The 21,208-nt window shown below is 43.4% G+C and overlaps 1 protein-coding gene across 1 annotated transcript in view; it reads left to right on the plus strand.

The window, feature by feature from the left end:
- The window catches only part of ttk (ttk protein kinase), a 54,591-nt gene that overhangs the window by 6,500 nt on the left and 26,883 nt on the right, over positions 1–21,208 (plus strand). Inside the window, exons 4-10 of the mRNA XM_048530337.2 lie at positions 621–727; positions 825–968; positions 1,871–1,988; positions 6,397–6,487; positions 15,868–15,953; positions 16,558–16,636; positions 17,103–17,220. Coding sequence (XP_048386294.1) covers positions 621–727; positions 825–968; positions 1,871–1,988; positions 6,397–6,487; positions 15,868–15,953; positions 16,558–16,636; positions 17,103–17,220 — 743 coding nt within the window. The remainder of the gene's footprint in view (positions 1–620; positions 728–824; positions 969–1,870; positions 1,989–6,396; positions 6,488–15,867; positions 15,954–16,557; positions 16,637–17,102; positions 17,221–21,208) is intronic.

The raw sequence follows: 21,208 nt of genomic DNA on the forward strand, positions 1-21,208 counted from the left end.
GTTTTCAAAAGCTGTTTTTGCCTGTTAACTTGGAATATTCCAAGCCATTCTTTAGTGGGTCATCATTGTTTGCACTTCCTTTTGTATATGCAGTTAATGATTTTCCTCACCGAGGAATACTGAATTATGCTGACTTGCTCATTTCTGCATTAGTGTTAGTTGTGGTGATAACACACTCAAGATTGCGGGATATAATTGCAGAACAATTGCATCTAATGGTAGAGTACACTTAAAGCTATGTTAATAAGCAAATTTGAGATAATCAAGTTTGTAAAAAATGGATCATTGCTTGTTACAGCCCCTTTTCTGTTTTAAAACAAAAACGAAGGAATGTGTTCAATTTTTTGGTTTTGAACAACCTCGGATTTTGGGGAGCTGAGTGTTTCTCTTCCGTCATGGCAATGTCTCAGCCAATCAGTTGACTTGCTAAAGAGTTGGTAGAATTTTCACAATTGTATAAATTGCTGTAGCCATTGAAATTGGCGTTCTTCTGTTTGAACTGGATGAGTGTAAGTTTAAAAACCTTCAACGCTTTGACTCCTTATCACAATATTCAAACTCCTTATGTTTATATCTTTAAAAAGCCTGTGAAGCAATTGTAATGACTTGTCATCCTCTAGTTTTGTAGATGCAGATGAAGCACAGGAGCAATTCAACTTGGCTAGAGTGAACTGCAAGAGATTTGCCTTTGTACACATAGCATATGCACAATTTGAGCTTAATCGAGGTTTGTATGACTTGTATTCCAACTTTATTATTGAAATCCTTTAATACAGCGCTATTCTATATTTGTGGAAAATAAGTAAGTTGTTAACTTTGAACAGGATCTGTAAGGAAATGCAGAACCATTCTTCAGAAAGCTCTGGATATGAAAGCAAAACCCATAGAGCTCTTGGAAATTGCTTTTCAAAATTTAAACCAGGGAAATATGCAGCTCTTATTACCTGAAGATAAAGAAAATCTATCTGGTGAGTAAGCATTTCGAACTGCCTGTTGTTTTGGGAGGAGGAATTTAGGAGGGGTGAGGTTTTAAGAAAAAAGCAGCTGAGAGACAGTGTAACATAAATACTTTCTAATTTGTACTTAAACACTGTACTGCATTTTATGGGAGATAAATAGTAAGTTTTTTGAACAATGTTTTATATGATCATCCACAGTTGCTTATTAAAAATATTACATTGCTGTTCAGTTCAAATTTATGCATTCTCAAATTCTAGAGCTTTGCAAGCCTGAGGACTAAATACTGCAGTTGCATCATTTACAATGCCACTTGAAGCTAATAGTAGATGAACTTGGAGAAGATGGGGAAAGAAAGAAAAGTTTTAGGACATTGCTGCAGATTAAACTGAAAGAAAATGTATTTGCACTACAATTTGGGAAATGGGCTTTGTGTACATATGATGGTGTCTCTTTCTTTCTTTTGATAAAATGGGAGCTCACTGTCTTTTTATGGTAATTTTTTATCTTAATCATACTTTGGAATTTTAAGCTAGAACCAGTAGAGTTACCATGAGACTGCCATTGATCCCAACTGTCATAAAAATCCATCTCTTTCGCTATTCTTTAGAGAGAGAAATCTGCCCTCCTAACCTTGTCTGGCTTACATGTGATTCCACACCAACAGATACCCTGGTTGACTCTTTATTGTCTTCAGTTCTGGCAATAAATCCCACATTCCTTGTAAGAATTCACATATTTGCAGGCTAGAATAGCAATTTATTCTTAGCACTTCTGCAAATTACTTAGGACTTTTAACATTCCAAAAATATGATAGCTTAGTTAGCATGGAACGTGACTCCTTTCGCCACTCTAACCAAAATATGTAAGCATGTGTGTACATTTTTAACTTTCTTTTTCCCTCTTCTGTTAGTGACAATGTGTAAAATGACCCCAAGTGTGTTATCAACTGATATTGTTTCATTGAACAAGAACAGAAAAAACAGTGATAGTTCTGAAGAATTTCAAATTGATGCTGTTTCATCTTTCAGGTGAGGTAGAATTTCATTTTTGTTTCTGCAAGAGGATTGGGACATTGGGCTTACATAATATAAAAGGTTCTGTGGATTTAACATGTTGTCTTCATCTGTTATGGACCAGACTGAACACACTCAAAACAGGGTCTAGGCTATCTCCTTGACCTAACTTGTTATCTTAAAGGCAATTGCCATCCTGTTGTCTTCCAGATGCAATTTGGTCAAAATACCAGGCTTGAAGCAAAACATATTATTCATGTATTATCGTTAACATGCAAATAAAAGAAAAAAGGATTGGAATAACTTAACTCTATTGCAGTATTTGGCAGAATAATAGATTATTTAACTACTAAACAGGATCTATTCCAATAGAGTTGCATCCCATAAAAACATCTTGTCAAAGATAAATTCAGTAAAATAGATTGTCTCGAGCAATTCTCCAGTCCAGGAAGAAATAACATCAAGAAGCAGCCAAGGGAGAGAGAAATCTTGAATTTTGTCGTAGCTAGGAGAGATGGATTGCAGCTTTCAAACTCCAACAACTACTGAAAGCTAAACTAAAATCCTGGTTCTATGAGAACTTGACTGCATCCATTCTGGCTGCTTCTATTGTTTCAAACGTTATTTTAAAAAAACCCAAGGTCCTCCCGAGCTGTTCATTGGCATGAAGCAGACCGGTCAGCACCCTTGTCTCAACCTATCTTCAATTTAAAATGAAAAGGACAAAATACATGTGTTAAAGCCACAGTATCATCATAATCAGTGGTTCAGTTAGGCTGAAGAGCTTGTCTAAAATGAGGAATCAAATGTCATAGAATAAACCAGTGTAAAAAGATATCATTAGATTCATTGAGTTTGCACCAGCTATACCACAATGATTTTGTTAATTTTATTCTTCCTTCAACTTTTTTCTTCAAAAAATTACTCAATTCCTTTTTGAAGGCTTCTGTTGAATTTGAAATTTCCTCCCTAGCAGACAATGCATTCCAAATATTATAGTTACTTTTTTTAAAAAAGCAAATTCAATGTTCTGAAGAGTTCTGGGGATTGAAATATCTAGTATCTAGTCTAACTGCTGCCAGGAACTAATGACTTCTCAAAAAAGCAGAGACAGTAAGAACTGCTGATGCTGGAGCCCGAGACAAGAGTGTGGGGCTGGAGGAACACAGCAAACCAGGCAGCATCAGATGAACAGGAGAGCGGACGTTTTAGGTGGGGACTCTTCAGAAATGAAGGAGAGTTTGGGGGCTCTGCAATAAATGGTGGGTGGGGGGTGCGAAGCTGAAGTGGTTCGTGACCAGAAGATTTTGCTGTTTGTCGTGAGTTGAGCACAGGTGCTCAACAAGCAGTCTCTGAGCCTCTGCTTGGTCCCACCAATGTAGAGGAGGCCACATTGGGAGCAGCGGTTGCAATAGACTGCATTAGCGTGTGTGCAGGTGAACATCTGTCTGGGGAATTTATTTTTGTGAGGCCTGGGATGGAGGTGAGGGGCGAGGTTTAGGGACAGGTGTAGCACTTCCTGCGGTTGCAGGGAAAGGTGCCAATTCCTCCGCCTCTGCCGCATCTGCTCCCAAGATGAGATGTTCCTCTCCTGAACGTCCCAGATGTCCTCGTCCTTCCAGGACCGCAGCTCCACACCCCCCCACCCCACCCTCCCAGCAATGCAGAGGTCCCCTCTGCAATAAAAACAAAGACAGAACGTCCGTCAACCTGTCATATCACCCCATTTCAACACACGATTCTCCGCCACTTCCACCACCTACAATCTGACCCCACAACCAAGGATATATTTCCCTCCCCACCCCTATCTGCCTTCCAGAAGGACCACTCTCTGTCCGCAACTCCCTCATCTGCTCCCCACTTCCCACTAGCTCCTCCACCCCACACCTTTCCCTGCAACAGCAGGAAGTGCTACATCTGCGCTCCCCTTCCCCTCCCCCCCCCCTCCCCCCCCATCACCACCTCGATCCCAGGCCCCAGAAAAAATTCCACATCAGACAGATGTTCACCTGCGCATCTGCTAATGTGATCTACTGCTCTCGATGTGGCCTTCTCTACGTCGTTGAGACCAAGCGGAGGCTCGGAGACTGTTTTGTACAGCATCTGCGCTCGGTTTGTGACAAACGACAACACCTGCCAGTCGCGAGTCACTTCAACTCTCCATCCCGCTCCCTGGATGACATGTCCATCCTGGGCCGCCTCAAGTGTCACAACAATGCCACCCGGAAACTAGAGGGGTTGCACATCATATTCCGCCTCAGGAGCCTCCAACCCAATGGTCTCAATGTGGACTTTACTACCTTCAAAATCTCCCCACCCTTGACCTCATCCCATGGCGAACCCTCCCTGTCATCCTGCCTCCTTGACTGTCCGTTTTCTCTTCCATCTATCTGCTCCTCCCACCTCACCTCACTGACCAACCCTCACCATTGCTTATCTGCACTCACCTATCACCAACCCACCTACCTTCCCAGCCCCACCCCTCCTCTCTCTCTTTATTTCAGCGCCCCTTAACACTCCTCCATTTCTGAAGACGGGTCCCAACCTGAAACGTCAGCTTTCCTGTTCCTCTGCTGCCTGGCCTGTTGTGTTCCTCCAGCCCAACACTTTGTTATCATAAGAAGGCAGGTCGGTACTTGGTGAGTACTTCTTAGTAATCTTATCTGCACAAGGGAATTTCCAGAGGGGTAAATAGAACGTTAATTAAAATTGGATTAGAAGCATAAGCAGGATTTTAGGTGTTAGTATTTTTTCATCGTTTTAATTATATTTACTAAAAGTCAGTGCAGGTGAAGCTTCGCAACTGCACTCTGTGGGAGCTTGTGGATACTAGTGCATGTGCGGCACATGTCAAGGAAGTGTCTGCACCTTGAAAAACCTTGGCTCAGAGTGGAAAAGCGTGAGACCAAGCAACAGATATTGCAGTCTCCTACTGAGTAGGAACATTATCTTAGCATTTTGTCCAGGAACGTAGACCAGGGTCTTCTGATTTGATCCATGATCAAGTATAAGAAGGTGTGGATGTAAGTTTGCTCGCTGAGCTGGAAGGTTCGTTTTCAGACGTTTCGTCACCGTTCTCGGTAACATCATCAGTGAGCCTCCGGTGAAGCTTCACCGGAGGCTCACTGATGATGTTACCTAGAATGGTGACAAAACGTCTGAAAACGAACCTTCCAGCTCAGCGAGCAAACTTACATCCAGAACCTCAACCTGAGCTACAAATCTTCTCAAAACTCGCTAATAACGTGTGACTGTGAGTGAGGCTGTCGTAGCAATTGATAGGGTAGAGGTAAGAGGGACCTTCACTTTGTCAATTGTCATACAGGTTCAAGGTTTTTGAAACTTGTATGGAAGAAAGCAGGGGCTGCAGAGTGGATGAGCGAACTGATTGTGGCAATGCAATACCATAAACAATTCAAGCGTGGTGTTAATAAGAATGTAGTGGTAATGTATAGATTCCAATGACACTGATGTTGAGGAAAGAAGTTTTGTACAAAGCACATCTGCTACTTGAAACTGAATGATCTAACAACCGTAAACATAATCATCTCTGGATTACTAAGTGTAAAATTAATATTAGATGAATAAGAAGAGTGATAAATGTGCGGTTGCAAGATTCTATAGCTGAAATGGGTTTCGATTCATAGCAGCAATACTGGAGAATGTGGGAATTATGCCATTAATACTGTCTTTACCTGAACTGTGCTGGTGAGGTGGGGAGAGAAGCTAAACTATATAGGTGTATATTTTAAGTGTTATCATGTGACACCTGCTTATTAGTAACCTGCTCACTGTTGCTTAGTTTGCATTCTGCTAGGACTACTTAGCTCCTCACTTTGCAGCCTAGATCCATGTAGAGACAAAAGAGCTGAATTCCAGAGATGAGATAAGAACCATTTCACCGTGTGTGACAACCGTGATTGCACTGGATTCCGTTCAATGTCTGTTCAACACAGCTTCCCTATTTTACATTCTATCCCTTTATTGATAAAGCCTAGTGTTTATTTCATGTCTTGCTAACTTCTGGTGTGTGTCATTTTTATACCATTGCAAATATAGAAGCTGTTTCTGATTCCAAATTATTAATATAAATGTTGAATAGCAGTTGTCCCAACTCTGATTCTTGTGGAGCACTGTGTCGCTGCTTCCTTCTCAATATCTCTAGTTATTTCCTGACAAAAAATGTTAAGAAAAATTCACTGATTTTCATCTTGCTTTTAACTGACTGATAAAATATTGTGAAGGTCAATCCTTCATTAGGCAATAATTTCCTTATGTGTAGCTTTTGCTGAAGTCTGAAGTAAGTCCTTAATATTGAATAAAGTTTACTGTTTCTTGCAAAAGGTTAATATTTTCTGCACTGATTCAAGTTTCCATTCATTTGCCTCTGCTCAAGTCACCAATTATTATTTTATCTTATTAGGGCTGATGTGAGCAGCTTGACTAAAGAGAATGATGGATCACTCTTGGAGCAGATAACTGTCAAGCAGCTTAAAAGCAGTGCTGATAGCCCGGTAGGAGATTTCAAAGCAAAAATCTTTAATATATTGCAAATCTGTTTGACTGACTGTTAATCTATAATCATTGTTGAATCGTATTCAAGTGTTGGGCAATCTCTTGTGCCCTATATAAAATAGACAATCCGAAAATGGATTTTGGGATAGGAGATGTGTGCTTGCAATATGTAACTTTTTAAATAATGCCAGTTCTATTTTTTTACCAAATGGCTGTCTGGAGTAAAATGTAGCAAACATTAATACTGGTGAAGAGTGGAAACTAAGAACAAGATCAGACAAAACTATAATCCGAATGGCAGAAATCAAATGGAAGTTTTATCATTATGATATTCTTCAAGTCTGAAGCATATAACCAGTGGAAGATTAAGTGATTTGGACTTGGGCTATGGCCCTACCAAAGAGGAAGCAAGATAATAGCATTGATATTCCCTCCAAGAATCAAAATCAGAAATATTTTGAGATGGTGTAGTCAAATGGATATGGAAGAAGATTCAGACTTCAATAGATTTCAGAAAGCAGGCAGTCAGTGCTTTAATGAATATCTCATTGACAAGATGCAACCCATTAAAGGCAATCTTCTTTTAAATTTAATGGTAGCACAGAATGTACCAGAGTTAAATTGATGGATTGCATTAGATATCTGTTTGTTTAAATCATTCATGGGATGAGGGTGTTGCCAGCTAGGACAGCATTAACTGCCCAGAGGGCAGTTAAGTATCAGTCACATTGCTGACAGTCTGGAGTCACATATAGGTCAGACCAGGTAAGGATGGCAGTTTCCTTTCCTGAATACATCTGCATAAAATACTGGTTTGAACTAGTGCTTGGATTGTGGGGAGGGAGAGTTTCTTATGATCAGCCATCTACAGCCTGAAAAAAAAAGTCCTGTTGAAAGTAATTTCCTTTAGTCTGATGGAAGAAATTAGACACTACGCTGTGTCAAAAAATGATTAATGAAATGATCCACATATTGGGTGCAATGGAAAGATTAAAGATGGACATGGTATGGATAAAGGCATGTCAAACAACTTTGGCTGTGAAAGTAGAACACAGAATTGGAGCAGCAGTAACACGCAGATGAATTTCATCACTAGAAGAACAGTTGTAGTACAACTCTAAGTAACTCCTTGTATTGGATCCTTGAAATAACACATGACAGAGCTGAGGAAGAGGGTTTTTATTCATTGTCTCGGCCAGCATTTATTGCCACCTTTAGTTGGCTTTTGAGAACATGGTGGTGAGCTGCTTTCTTCATTTGATGCAGTAGTCATTCCTGTTCGGAAAGAAGTACCAGGGACCCAGTGAATTCAAGGTTCAAGTCATGTGTAGCTTGAAAAGGACCATACAGATTGTATTCCCATGTATTTGCTACCCTTGTCTTCTAGATGGTAGTGTTATAAAAGTGGGGGTTGGACGCCCCCAGAACTAAAACCACAATACCCAAGAGGAGTGTCTCGCCCCATAATCTATTAAGAGTGTGTAGAAAGTGGTGTAACTTGCCTTTCAACAACTTCTAATGGTTAAATAAAATAAACCCCTGATACTCTACAATCAACAAGTAAAAACGTATTTATCTAGATGTGAAGGTTCGTTTTCATACGTTTTGTCACCTTTTTTTATTTGAAAAAATATACTTTATTCATAAGACGTACAAAAACAAAATTTATACACCTACCCAGTCATGCAAGCCGCTCTGGGTTACCCAGGGGATACGTACTCCAACTAAAGGAAAAAAACAAACAAAGAAGAAAAAGAAAACAAAGCAAAGAAAATACCCCGGCAGTCCCAGTTGGCTCCCTGACCAGTTGGGGAAGGTGCCAGCTGGGCCCAGTTACCAGTTAGGGACCTTTTTCTATTCTGGACGAGGGGTTTCATACCGTGGTCTTTCCCAACCGCAACTTGGCGGCGGCTGCCCCAAGCTTTAGCGCGTCCCTCAGCACATAGTCCTGGACCTTGGAGTGCGCCAGTCTGCAACATTCGGTTGGGGTCAGTTTTTTCAGCTGGCAGACCAGCAAGTTGCGGGCAGACCAAAGAGCGTCTCTCACCGCATTGATGGTCCTCCAGGCGCAGTTGATGTTGGTCTCTGTGTGCGTCCCGGGAAACAGCCCGTAGAGCACGGAGTCCCGCGTCACTGAGCTGCTCGGGATGAACCTCGACAAATACCACTGCATCCCCCTCCAGACCTTCTGCACATAGGCACACTCCAGAAGGAGGTGATCAACAGTCTCGTCCCCGCCACAGCCACCTCGAGGGCAGCATGCGGTGGAGCAGAGATTCCGGGCATGCATAAAGGATCTCACTGCTTGGCTGGCGGTGAGAGGGGCTCCGCCAATGTCCTTGTGCTTGTTTGAAAGTTCTGGCGATGAGGCATTCTGCCAAACGACTTTGGCAGTCTGCGTGGGGAACCACACGACGGGATCCACCCTCTCCTTTTCCCGAAGGGTCTCGAGGATACTACGTGCTGACCGCTGCCTGATGGCCTTGTGGTCAAAGGTGTTTCCATTCAAAAATTTCTCCACGAAGGACAGGTGGTACGGAACGGTCCAACTACTCGGAGCGTTCCGTGGCAACGGAGGCCAGGCCCATCCTTCGCAACACTGGGGACAGGTAGAACCTCAGTAAGTGGTGACACTTGGTGTTTGCGTACTGAGGATTTACGCACAGCTTGATGATGCAGCTGCACACAAAGGTAGCCGTCAGGGCGAGGGTGGCGTTCGGTACGCCCTTTCCCCCATTTTCCAGGTCTTTGTACATGGTGTCCCTGCGGACCCGGTGTCCATCCTCGACCCCCAAATGAAGTGGAAGGTGGCCCGGGTGACCGCAGCGGTGCAGGTCCAGGAAATAGGCCAGGCCTGCACCACATACAAGAGTACCGAAAGCCCCTCGCACCTGACAACCAGGTTCTTACCCGCGATGGAGAGGGACCGGAGCGTCTACCTGCCCAGCTTCTGCTTCAATTTGGTGATACGCTCCTCCCAAGTCTTAGTGCACGCCCCAGCTCCACCAAACCAAACACCCAGCACCTTCAGGTAGTCTGTCCTGACGGTGAAGGGGATGAAGGAGCGGTCGTCCCAGTTCCCGAAGAACATGACCTCGCTCTTACGCCTATTGACTTTGGCACCCGAGGCCAGTTCAAACTGGCCGCAGATGTCCAACAGTCTACTCACAGACCGACGATCGGTGCAGAAGACGGCGACATTGTCCCTGTACAGGGAGGTCTTGACCTGAAGGCCTCTGCTGCCTGGGATAGTCACGCCCTTCAGGCTCACGTCCTTCCTGATGGATGCGGCGAAGGGCTCCACGCAGCACACGACCAAGGCAGGAGAGAGCGGGCAGCCCTGCCTGATTCCAGATCTGACGGGAAAACTGTCCGATTCCCACCCGTTGATCCAGACCGCACTAACGATGTTGGTGTAGAGCAGCCGGATCCAATTGCGGATGCCCTCCCCGAACCCCAATTTGGAGAGGACGTCCCTCGTGTAAGCATGAGATACCCTGTTGAAGGCCTTCTCCTGGTCCAGGCTGACGAGTCAGGTGTCCACCCGCCTGTCCTGTACATAGGCGATCGTATCCCTGATGAGCGCAAGGCTCTCAGCGATCTTCCTGCCCGGCACAGCACAGGTTTGGTCAGGGTGAATCACCGACTCCAGGCCAGACCTGACCAGGTTGGCTATGACCTTGGCCAGGATTTTGTCGTCCACGTTCAATTGTGAAATGGGACGCCAATTCTTAACTTCTTCCCTCTCCCCCTTCCTCTTGTAAATGAGGGTGATGATGCCCTTCCTCGTGGACTTGCACATTTCACCTGCCCGAGGCGCACTATCGTACACCTCCAGCAGGTCCTGGCCGACCAGGTCCCACAGAGCGGAATACAGCTCGACCGGTAAGCCGTTGCTCCCGGGAGTCCTAGTCCTCTCCAAGGACTTGAGGACTGTGGTCAGCTCGTCCAGGGATATCGGCCGGTCCAGCCACTCCCTCGTGCTGTCGTCTAAGACCTCCGTGATAGACGACAGGAACGACTCGGAGGCCAAACTGTCCGTGGGCTTCATGTCGTACAGTCTGGCATAGAAGGATCTGCTGATCCTCAAAATGTCGGGCCGAGACGACGTCACCGAGCCGTCGTCCTCCTTCAGCCGGCTAAGCACAGAGCTCTCTTTGTGCACCTTCTGAAAGAAGAAACGCGAGCACGTCTCGTCCTGCTCCACGGAGCGGACCCTGGACCAGAAGAATATCCTGGATGCCTCTGCGGCGAAGAGCGAGGCTTGCTGGCCCCTCACCTCACGGAGGTCCTCTGTGACACCGACCCCTATCAACTGCAGAAGGAGCAGGTTCTGCACCCTTTTCTGGAGTCGCGACAGCTTTCCCCGACACAGTCGTGTTGAGTTTCCACGTCCCCTTGATGGCCGGCTGGTCATCCTGAAAGTGACAGTCGGCCAGCAGGAGGCAGTGGTCAGAGAAGAACACCAGCTCGACGCCGGTGGACCTGACCTAGAACGCCCGTGACACAAACAGGAAGTCTATCCTTGAGCGAATAGACCCGTCTGGCCGCGACCAGGTGTACCTCCGCTGCACTCAGTCTGCAGGGGTGCTGAAGACGTCGAGCAGCTTGGTGTCCTTTACCGTGCCCATCAGGAATCTGGACGTGACGTCCAGTTGACTCCCTACCCGCTGTCCCCACGCCAGATCTTCCATCTGCATCGATGATGCAGTTGAAGTCTCCGCCTAGGATGACCGGCCTGGACGTAGCCAGCAGGGGTGGAAGCCGCTGCAGGACGGCCAACCGCTCACTCCGTACCGCTGGGGCGTACACGTTGATCAGCCTCGGGAATGTTCCTGTAGGTGACGTCAGCCACTAGGAGGCGCACGCACACACACACACACCCCCCCCCCCAACCACCACCACCACCACCTGAACTTGAGAGATGGTGAAGTCCCGCCCCCGCAGCAGAATAGCCAGGCCCGAGGAGCGACAGTCGATACCTCCCGACCAGATCGAAGGCCCACAGGTCCAGGCGCCGGACCATTTCCCGTACCTGCTGAGGTGCGGTATCCCGCACTCCTGCATAAACAGGAGATCTGCCCTGACGGTGGTCAGGAAGGCCAATGTGGACACACATCTTGTGGTGGACTTGACGCTGCGCACATTAATGCTCGCAACTTGTACCCCCATTGTGGGCAGTGACCGCAGTACCCTCCCCAAGTCCAAGGTCCAGCCCCTCTATCTGTCCCTTCATGCCCATTGCTCAGGCTAACTGCTGGACGCTCTCCGGGCTCAGGAAACCGTCCGTGCTGCCTTCCGGGTGGCATCCCCCCGTCGGGGGTAGGGAGGCAGGAGAGTATAGGTGTATTCAAAAAGAATGGGTTCCCTATGAACACAGTCCACTGATTCCTCAGCAATAAACCCAAACAAACAGACAAAACGGGCTCAGAAACCATAACCACTCTCCCCTACATCAATGACATTTCCGAAATGACTGCCAGACTACCTGGACCTCTTGGCATCAGGGTAGCCCACAAACCCACCAACACAATAAAACAGCAGCTAATGAACTTAAAAGACCCTATACAGACAACAAATAAAACAAACGTCATCTACAAAATACCTTGCAAGAACTGTGACAAAAAATTGGACAAACTGGCAGAAAGCTAGCCACCAGAATACGCGAACGTCAACTAGCCACAAAACGACATGACCCACTATCACTCGTATCCTTACGTACAGATGAGGAAGGACACCACTTTGATTGGGACAACACATCCATCCTAGGAGAAGCCAAACAGAGACATGCACGAGAATTCCTAGAAGCATGGCATTCCAACCGGAACTCCATCAACAAACACATTGATTTGGAGCCAATCTACCATCCCCTGAGAAAAAGAACTGGAAATGACATCACCAATGCAGGAAATGACATCACCAACCCAAGGAAACCTAACCAGATAAATAGAAAGCGGGACATAACACCAGCGCTTCGTCGGAGGCCCACTGATGTTACCTAGAATGGTGACGAAACGTCTGAAAACAGACCTTCCAGCTCAGCAAGCAATCTCACATCCAGAACCTGAACCTGAGTTACAAATCTTCTCAAAACTCGCTAGTATTTATCTAGCTCTAACAATGAACAAATTACTAAACTGTTAACAAACTGAATAAACCTCTTTAACAACTAACTACCCTTGAATAGAATAAGATTCTAATGGTATGCTGTTCCAATAAATACAAGTCCAACTTGTATAAAATAAAATGACAAAGAATGGAATTTATTCTCTCCAAATTACTGCCAGGTTACATATCTTCCAGAATGCTCTGTGCCTTCTTGATTGTATGTTGTGTTAGGAACATCTTCTCCATCGACCCTTCTGTTATGAATATTAACTAGTTGTGCTGTTGGTATCTTTGATTTTTAGATGGTGCTTTCTCTAAGACCTAGAGGAGACTCTGAGAGCCAGTAATTCTCTCGAGAGCTGACAGTTGTTAACTCTGGCAGATGGCAGCTAGTTCTCCTGCCTTTGTCCAAATGCCCCCTCCTTTTTTATACCTTTGATGACATATCAAGTTCTATGAACAGGATTGGTCCTATGTTGTCAAAACCATCATATTTAAATTTAATTGGTTTTTGGTATCTAAGTGCCTGCTTTAAATTGATTAGCAGTTCAATTTGTTGTTTTGATAACAAAACAAAACAAAACTACTGTTTGACCTGCTGACTGTATGGCCTTTTGATATAAATGTTTCAATTTGAGTGCTCTCTGTGCACCTGCAAACCCACAAGCTGCTGCCCACGGACATCCATTTTGAATCTCTCAGCAAAGAACAAACACGTCATCTTTTAAAGGGACCACACACTGTCTCTTCTCTTTCCACCCCACCCCAGCATTTTAAAAACCCCAAGTTCTAACTTCCTGCCTCCCAATCCACAAGCACTCTACCCAACTTTACAATAGTAGGGATTACTTGCTTGGAAGATGCTGTTGGAAGAGCCTTGGAAATGTCCTGCGGTGCATCTTCTAGTTGGTATACACTGCTACCACTCAGGGTTGGTGCTGAAGGTATTGTATGTTGAAGATGGTGAATGGAATGCCATACAAGTGGGCTGCTTTGTCCTGAATGATTTTGAGCTGCTTGTTTTGTTAGTGCTGCTCTGATCTGGGGAAATTGAGAGTATTTCATCACATTTGAGTTGTGCCTTCTAGATGGTGGACAGTCTTCAGGGAGACAAGGTGATTTAGTTGTCACAGAATTCAGAACATCTAACCTGTTCTTGCAGCTGCAGTATTTATATAGGTGGTCCAACTTAGTTCCTGATTGATGTTAATCGTGGTAATGCCATTGAATATCAGTGCGTAATGGCTGGATTTTCACTTGTTGAGAATGGTCATTGCCCAGCGCTTGTGTGCTGCAAATGTTACTTGCCACCAATCCCAATCTGGATATTGTCCAAGTCCTGCTGTCTTTGAACACAGACTCTTCAGTATCTGAGGAGTCATGAATGATGCTGAGCATTGCACAACCATTAGCAAAAGTCCTCACTTGCCACATTCTGTCAGTGTTGTTGCCCTCAGTCACACTCCCTTCTCCTGTGATAACCTCTTTTGCCTACGTTTTATACTTGTGATGCATTCAGTAGCTGAGTGGACCTGCAGAATAGAAACTGAGTGCCAGTGGGCAGTTTATTGTTGATTAAGTTGCTTGATATCAGCATTGTCAATGACATCTTTTATCACTTTTGTGTTTGACAGCAGATTGGGTGTCCTACATATGGGCCAGAATACCTGGGTTTAAGTCTCACCTGTTCTAGAGGTGTGTTATAATGTCTCTGAACAGGTTAATTTGGAACTAACTAGATTGGAGCAATAATTAAAATACAAGATGTAGAGCTGGATGAACACAGCAGGCCAAGCAGCATCAGAGGAGCAGGAAAGCTGGCATTTTTGGCCCGAAATGCTCTACACCTTTGTTATCTCAGATTCTTCAGCATCTGCAATTCCTACTATCTCTGGAGCAATAATTGGCCAGGTTAGATGTACTGCTTTTCTGGACAGGCCGTACTGGCTCAAATTTCCACATAGCTGGGTAGCTACCAGTGTTCCAACTGTACTGGAGTAGCTTGCTTAGAGATGTAATTAGTTCTAGAATGCACATCTTCAGTTCTTTTTGTGTTGTTACCAGGGTCAATATCTATTGGGCTTTTCCCAATCTATTGCTATTTCTTTATCATTTGGAGTGAATTGAACTGGTTCAAAGTTGATATCTGTAATGCTGGGGACCTCTGAGAGGATCAGATGGATCGTCCTTAGTTTCTCCAACATTATTTTTACATTTAATATTGGTAGTATTTGCAGGAATTTTATTTAAGGAATGCAATATGCTTAAATATTTAGAGATGACAAAACATTGAGATCCCTGGAAAATTGCCATCCCCTATAAAAAGCCTATTTTATAAACTCTGAAGTAATTCTAAGGAGAGTAAACCTATGAAAAAGATGTGTATTAAACGTGATGTGGAACATGAGGAAACTTGTGGAAAGTCTGTGGATATGGAGCATGTCTGTCTGGATGTTATTGTGCCCCTTTAACAAAGCCATACGATTCTTATCAGTGTTAGGAAAGTATGAATCATTGCTTACTACTGTACAGTACTTTTCTACTAAGCCCGCAGGTCCTGTGCCGGTTCTTTCCAGTTAACTTCACTTTCTTGCTCTAGCCTCATTTTGCAATTTTTCCAATTATGATAAATGTTCAAGTCATGCAAGGTATTCTCGTGGGATGTTAAACTTGACAGGGTGCAGAAAAAGTTTACAAGCATGTTGCTGGGACTGGAGGATGTTGAGCTATAGTCTGGGGCTTTCTTTCCTGGAACATCAGAAGCTGAGCGGTGACCTTGTTGAGGTTCGTAAAAGCATGAGGGGTATGGATTAGGTGAATAGCCAGGGTCTTTTTCTGGGAGTGGGGGAGTCCAAAACCAGAAGGTATTGTTCTGAGGTGAGAGGGGGGGAGATTTAAAAAGGTCCTGAAGGATAACTTTTTCACACAGAAAATGGTGAATGTATGGAATGAGCTGACAGAGGAAGTGGTGGAGGTGGGTACAATTACAACATTTAAAAGGCACCTGGATGGATATCTGAATAGGAAGGGTTTAGAGGGATGTGGGACAAATGCTGGCAAATGGGACTAGGTCAGTTTAGGATTTCTAGTCAACAAATTAGACTGGAGGGTCCGCTTCCATGCCCTATGACTGACTATTTAGATATGTGACCCAAAAGATTATTCACAGAAATAGTTTTTTTTTAGTTAATCATAATTTTTTCACTTCCCCAAAGAAATCTTCCCTGTTGATTGTTGAAGCTCAATCAAATCTTTTACATTTTCTTTACAGGTCTTACAAACAGGCAATGTTCCCTTTCAGCCAACGAGTGAAGCAGTGAGTGGCTTAAAGAAGATGGATATTCCCTCTGTGAAGATGTAAACATTCAACACATTCATAATTGTGTAACTTGTGTTTATTTTAAAGGATGATGAGTGGGTGGACACTAATTGACCCTACCAGTTCTGTTATGGACATTATCCTCATTCTGTTTTCCTTATTTATGATTTGCCAAATGTCACAGAGAGAATTTGTCTTTTGTGGCCTGTACAAAACGTTTTGTTTGTGGAGTTAGAACATGGCTCCAGTTATTGCCCATTTCCCATTGCTGTTGAGAAGCTGGTGGTGAGCTGCTGCTATGAACTATTGCAGTACATTCTAATGTGGCAACATTCACAATTTTGCTGAATTCCTGGACTTTGACCCAGTGACAGTGAAGGAATAGTAATATAATTCCAAATCACGATGGTGTGACTTCAAAGTTTACTTACTGGCAGGTGTGATCCCAGTGCTTACTGTCCCTTCTCCCTTTTAGATGGCAGAGGTTGAGGGTGTGGGAAGCATGCAGCTGGAGGTAGTTAAACACTGTAATATAAAATATTAACTTGTTGCAGTAATAAAAATGCTGCAGGAGTACTACAAGCTATGAAGTATGTTATAGGTATCTAATACTGTGGACAATTTCTCTTTTTAAATCTCCAGGCAAACTTGCACATTAAAAGCAATGAGTGTATTAGCTTCAGCACTTCATCAACCAGATTCATGTGCCCAGAACTTGAAGGTAATTTATTTAATCTTCTGAAACACTTCTGTGGCTCATCCTGTACCTATCAATAGAGGCTAATACTTATTTCAAACCTGTTGCTTGTATGATTAACTGTTCCCGTGAGAGAGTATCAGATGCCTGTGGTTTCTTTCAACAATGCAGTCACTTGGTAAGCTTTATGTTTAAATGTGTATCTTTTGCCCTGTTCAACAAGCAAAGCCACTTTGTTGTTCATTTTTTTCAAATTATCATGAGTGTGTGTGTGTGTGTGGTTGTGTGGTTTTGATTTGTGATCTGAAGTCGTTGAATTGACTTCGGTCAAGGGAATCTGAAAGATTTAAATTTTACATTAGTTAACATCAAATAATGCATTCTCTAAGTTCATTTGGCTTGATCCATTGTGACCACTATTCTGTACTGAAATGTCTTTAGTAAATTTCAATCACAAATGGAGTTCTTAAATTTGCTGTTCTACTTTCAGTGCCATTCAAGTGTTACTGATTCCCCAGATTTGCAAAACTCAAATGAAGATAGTGAAAATGTGAATACTTCTCCCATCTTCACAGGCAACAGGCTATTTGATTTAAAAAAGCAAGGAGGTAAGCTTATTATTTAACCTCCAGCTTAAAAACAGCTGGCTTTTAACTAACTGACCTGATGGTCCATTGATGAGCGTGTAGAATTAACATTGTAATGAAGTGATAACTTATTGTACAGGTGCATTTCTGAAAATTTTGATATTTGAATGACATTAAGCGCATTAGATTTTCATGTTAGAACCAATGTAGAAGTTGTAGTTATGTTCTGTAAGACTTTTCTCATCCAAGAAGAAAAGGATTAAACTTTCGACCTTGTAAATTGAAATGCTTGGCCAAAGTGTCATAATAGTAAATGCAATAACTTTTAAAACATAAAAGAAACATGGTAGCTTTCTAACTGCTTCCCACTAGCCACTGATCCTGTTTCCTGAATGTTCTGCTCATCAGTTAGAACAGTCCTAACTCAGCATTTCTGCGGTGTTGAGAACTGCACTTTCACAACTCCAGAGATTTATCTTGGAATCTGATGAAAACCTGGACTTTGAATAGGAAGTGAAGTGGGAAGTGGAGGCTTGGTAGGAGCAAGAATTGGTGAGTAGGCCATGGGACAAGCTACTCCAAAGTGATGTAAAATAGGGCATGTGGCCCTCTATACGATTGGTAGGAAATTACTTTAAAGTGAATCTCATGATGACTACAAATATATGCCCTGTTAATTGACTGACATGAAAGCAAAATAATGCTATGTGGGGACTTGTTTCCTTTCATTCTGGGAGAAACATAGAAAATCAGAGCAGCCACTCATCCCTCTACCTGTTCCAACAGTCAAAATGTTGATCCACCTTAGTGCCTTGTTCCTGCTTTCTCTCCATACACTTTGATCCCTTTAACCGTAAGAAATATTTCTTACACCTTGAAAACGTTGTGTTTTGGCTTCTACCAATTTCTATTACACAGAATTCCACAGGCTTACCATTGCCTGGGTGAAGAAATTTCTTATGAACTCAGCCCTAACTGGCCTACCCTCTCTCGTTAGGCTGTGACTGCTGGACTCTCAAGTGATTGGAAGCATCTTTTCTGTGACTATCCTGTCTAGTCCTGCTAAAATTTTACAGTTCTTTTCCCATCCCTACAATCTGCCTGCCCCCGATGGGCCTTGCTTAGACCACGTACAATTGTAGCAAGGTATCTCTATATCTGTACTTGAACCCTCAAGAGTTACTGTATTCCTTGTACTCCCTGTAAATTACGCACCAAGGAAACTAAAATTCTATCATTGGGATGAGTGGTATGATTGTATTTTAAGCCTAGGGTGCAGCATATTTCAATAAACAACAAGTGAGAATTCTGTTCCAATTACCTTTTAAAGGGGCCATATTTTATTTGTTCATGGGATGTAGACATTGCTAGCTGTGCCAGCATTTTTTTGCCTGGAGAGCAGCTACTGTGGATCTAAAGCCACGTGTAGGCTAAAGCAGGTAAGGACACCAGATTTCTTCAAAAGGCATTAGTAATTTAGATGGGTGCTTTTTTTTATTGCAATCAACAGTGGTCACCATTGGGCTGGTTTTTTTTTTCACTTTCCATGTTTTCACTAAATTTCATCATCTACTATGGTATGATTTGAAACCACATCCCCAGCACATTAATTTGGGGTTCTGGATTACTAGTCTTGGAACATTACCTCCATGCTATTGCCTCCCCTTGAAGCAACCGGAAGCTAGAACTAAGCAAAGAAAATTCTACTTTCTTCTCGCTATCAAATCTAGCTTTCACTGAAAGAGTTTTAATTTAGTAAAGCATTTCCAATCTGGGGGATACGTCCATACCTTCTACAGAGGTGGGATAGTGGGGTTTTAACCTCTTTCCTGGCCATCACCAGTTAATCTGCTGTGAAAAATTTGGTTTCTTTGTTCAGTTCTCACTCTATTCATTGCTGCATATTCCCTGTAATTACTATTTTCAATAATGTGACCTTCTATTTTAAACTTTCAAAATGACTAAGTAGGAGATGAGACCTCTGTCCTAATTTGAGAAAAATGGGGTGAAGTGGGCAGTCAGGACCTAATGAGGCTGTTAGCCCAAGTATAATTACTTTTTTAAAATTTACCAGCTGGCTAGTGTTTTTAAGATGTAGGGAGGTGCAAGCAGCTGGATCCAACTTTGTATTCCACAGTCCATGGATAGGAGGAACTGCAGTCAGCTGACCTGACCTCAAGGCCAGCCCATGATCTAATTTGCCTCTGCTGCAACCTCACTGTGCAGCTCTAACTTCCAGCGCAGGTCTTCCTGCTTGATATCCTACCAGCTTTCTGTCTAGCTAACAGTCGGGCAAGTTTGTACTCCTGGTGGAAGGTAGAAGAGACAGGGATACTGAGGCCATGGATGATGTGAATGTAGTAGGTGTATTTTAGTTATTGTAGCTCTTTTATAGAATAAGTATGATTTTGTGTCAGACAGATTACAAGCAGTTTTGATTTGGTAAACTTAAGTTCCTGAAAAATGGAAGCCTGGAGATTGGCAAACGAAGCATTAAAATAATCAAGCCGGTAAGACACGGGCATGATATGGATGCAGCAGCAGGAGTACTGAGGAAGTCGGGGGGTGCGGGGGGGGGAGTGTTGGTTGTCGTGAAGGTGGAAACAGATGGTCTTTGTATCAGGAAGGATGCAAGCTTAAAAACTTGGAGTTTATCAAGGTTGGGAATAGTCTACTTAAGTCTGGGTGATTGGCTGGGCAGGAATGGGGTTTGGAGAGTGGAGTTCCATCAATGGGTGAAGGTGATGACTTTGGTCTTCACTTGAGAAGGAATAAAATTGCATTTATTTAACGCTTTTCATGCCTTCAGGAGACTGTAACCACTTCAGACAAATAAGTTATTTTTGAAAGGTTCCTTCTAGGATGGCTATCAGACAAGCAGCCTTAGAGGAAAGAGGTAATGGAGGAGTTGGCGAAAGATGGATCTCAGCTCATTATCGTTTTCCCTAAAGCATCACTTCTTAAAATGCTCATGAATACAATTTATTTCTAAATCCCAACATTTAAGTCACATTTTTCCACACCCTTATTGGAAAGAAAATATCACAGAAAGAAAACCAGATGGAGCCATCACCAATAGGCACAAAAAATCTGTGCCAATCACTGTGATAACTGATAACATTGCCAACTGCATTGTCCTTTACCCATTTCACGTATCTATTTGATGTCATCACAGAATCCCTACAGTGTGGAATCACACCAACCCTCCAAAGTGTGTCCCAAACAGACCCATCTCCCTACTATATCCCTGTAACCCTGCATTTCCCATGGCTAATCCACTTAATTTACATATCCCTGAACACTCTGGGCAATTGAGCATGGCCAGTCCACCTAACCTGGATATCTTTGGACTGCGAGAGGAAACCCAGAGCACCTGGAGGAAACGTACACACGCAGTTGCCTAAGGCTGGAATTGAAACGCGACCCTGGTGCTGTAAGGCAGCAGTGCAAACTGCTGAGCCACAGTGTTGCTCCTTTTATTATTATTGTAATTTTGTCAGACTCTCCTCACAGGAAACCAATGCTTCAAACTTGCTCAAGAGTATTATTTACTCTGAACATTCCTACCCTGACCTTTTTGTACCTGGCTTTCTAACTTCTTTTCTCCACTACTGGCACAGCAAGGTAACCACCTTCTCAAACTTAAAAAGCTCTGTTTTTCCTTGCTATGGTCGATTGTCCTCCAACAAAAACAGAAATTTCTGGAAAAACTCAGCTGGTTTGGTGGCATCTGTGGAGAGAAAGCTTCCATTTGTTTAGATTGGCCACAACTCTGACTCAAGTTTTGAAGACTTAAGTTCAAGTAATTTTGAGTTTCTCCCATGGCATGTTGACAAAAATATTACACATTTGCGTTCCCCAAAAGGACAAAAGTTACAAACAAAAACAGTCATGTAGTAATCTTCACCCTAAGGCAGGCTTTCTACTCTGAACATTGTAGTGGATCAGCAATGCAACTAGACTGGCAACATTCATTCTCAAGCTGACAATTGCTGGAGCAAAGTTTCTT

This window comes from Stegostoma tigrinum, chromosome 4 (assembly GCF_030684315.1).
Source record: "Stegostoma tigrinum isolate sSteTig4 chromosome 4, sSteTig4.hap1, whole genome shotgun sequence".
Taxonomy (NCBI): domain Eukaryota; kingdom Metazoa; phylum Chordata; class Chondrichthyes; order Orectolobiformes; family Stegostomatidae; genus Stegostoma; species Stegostoma tigrinum.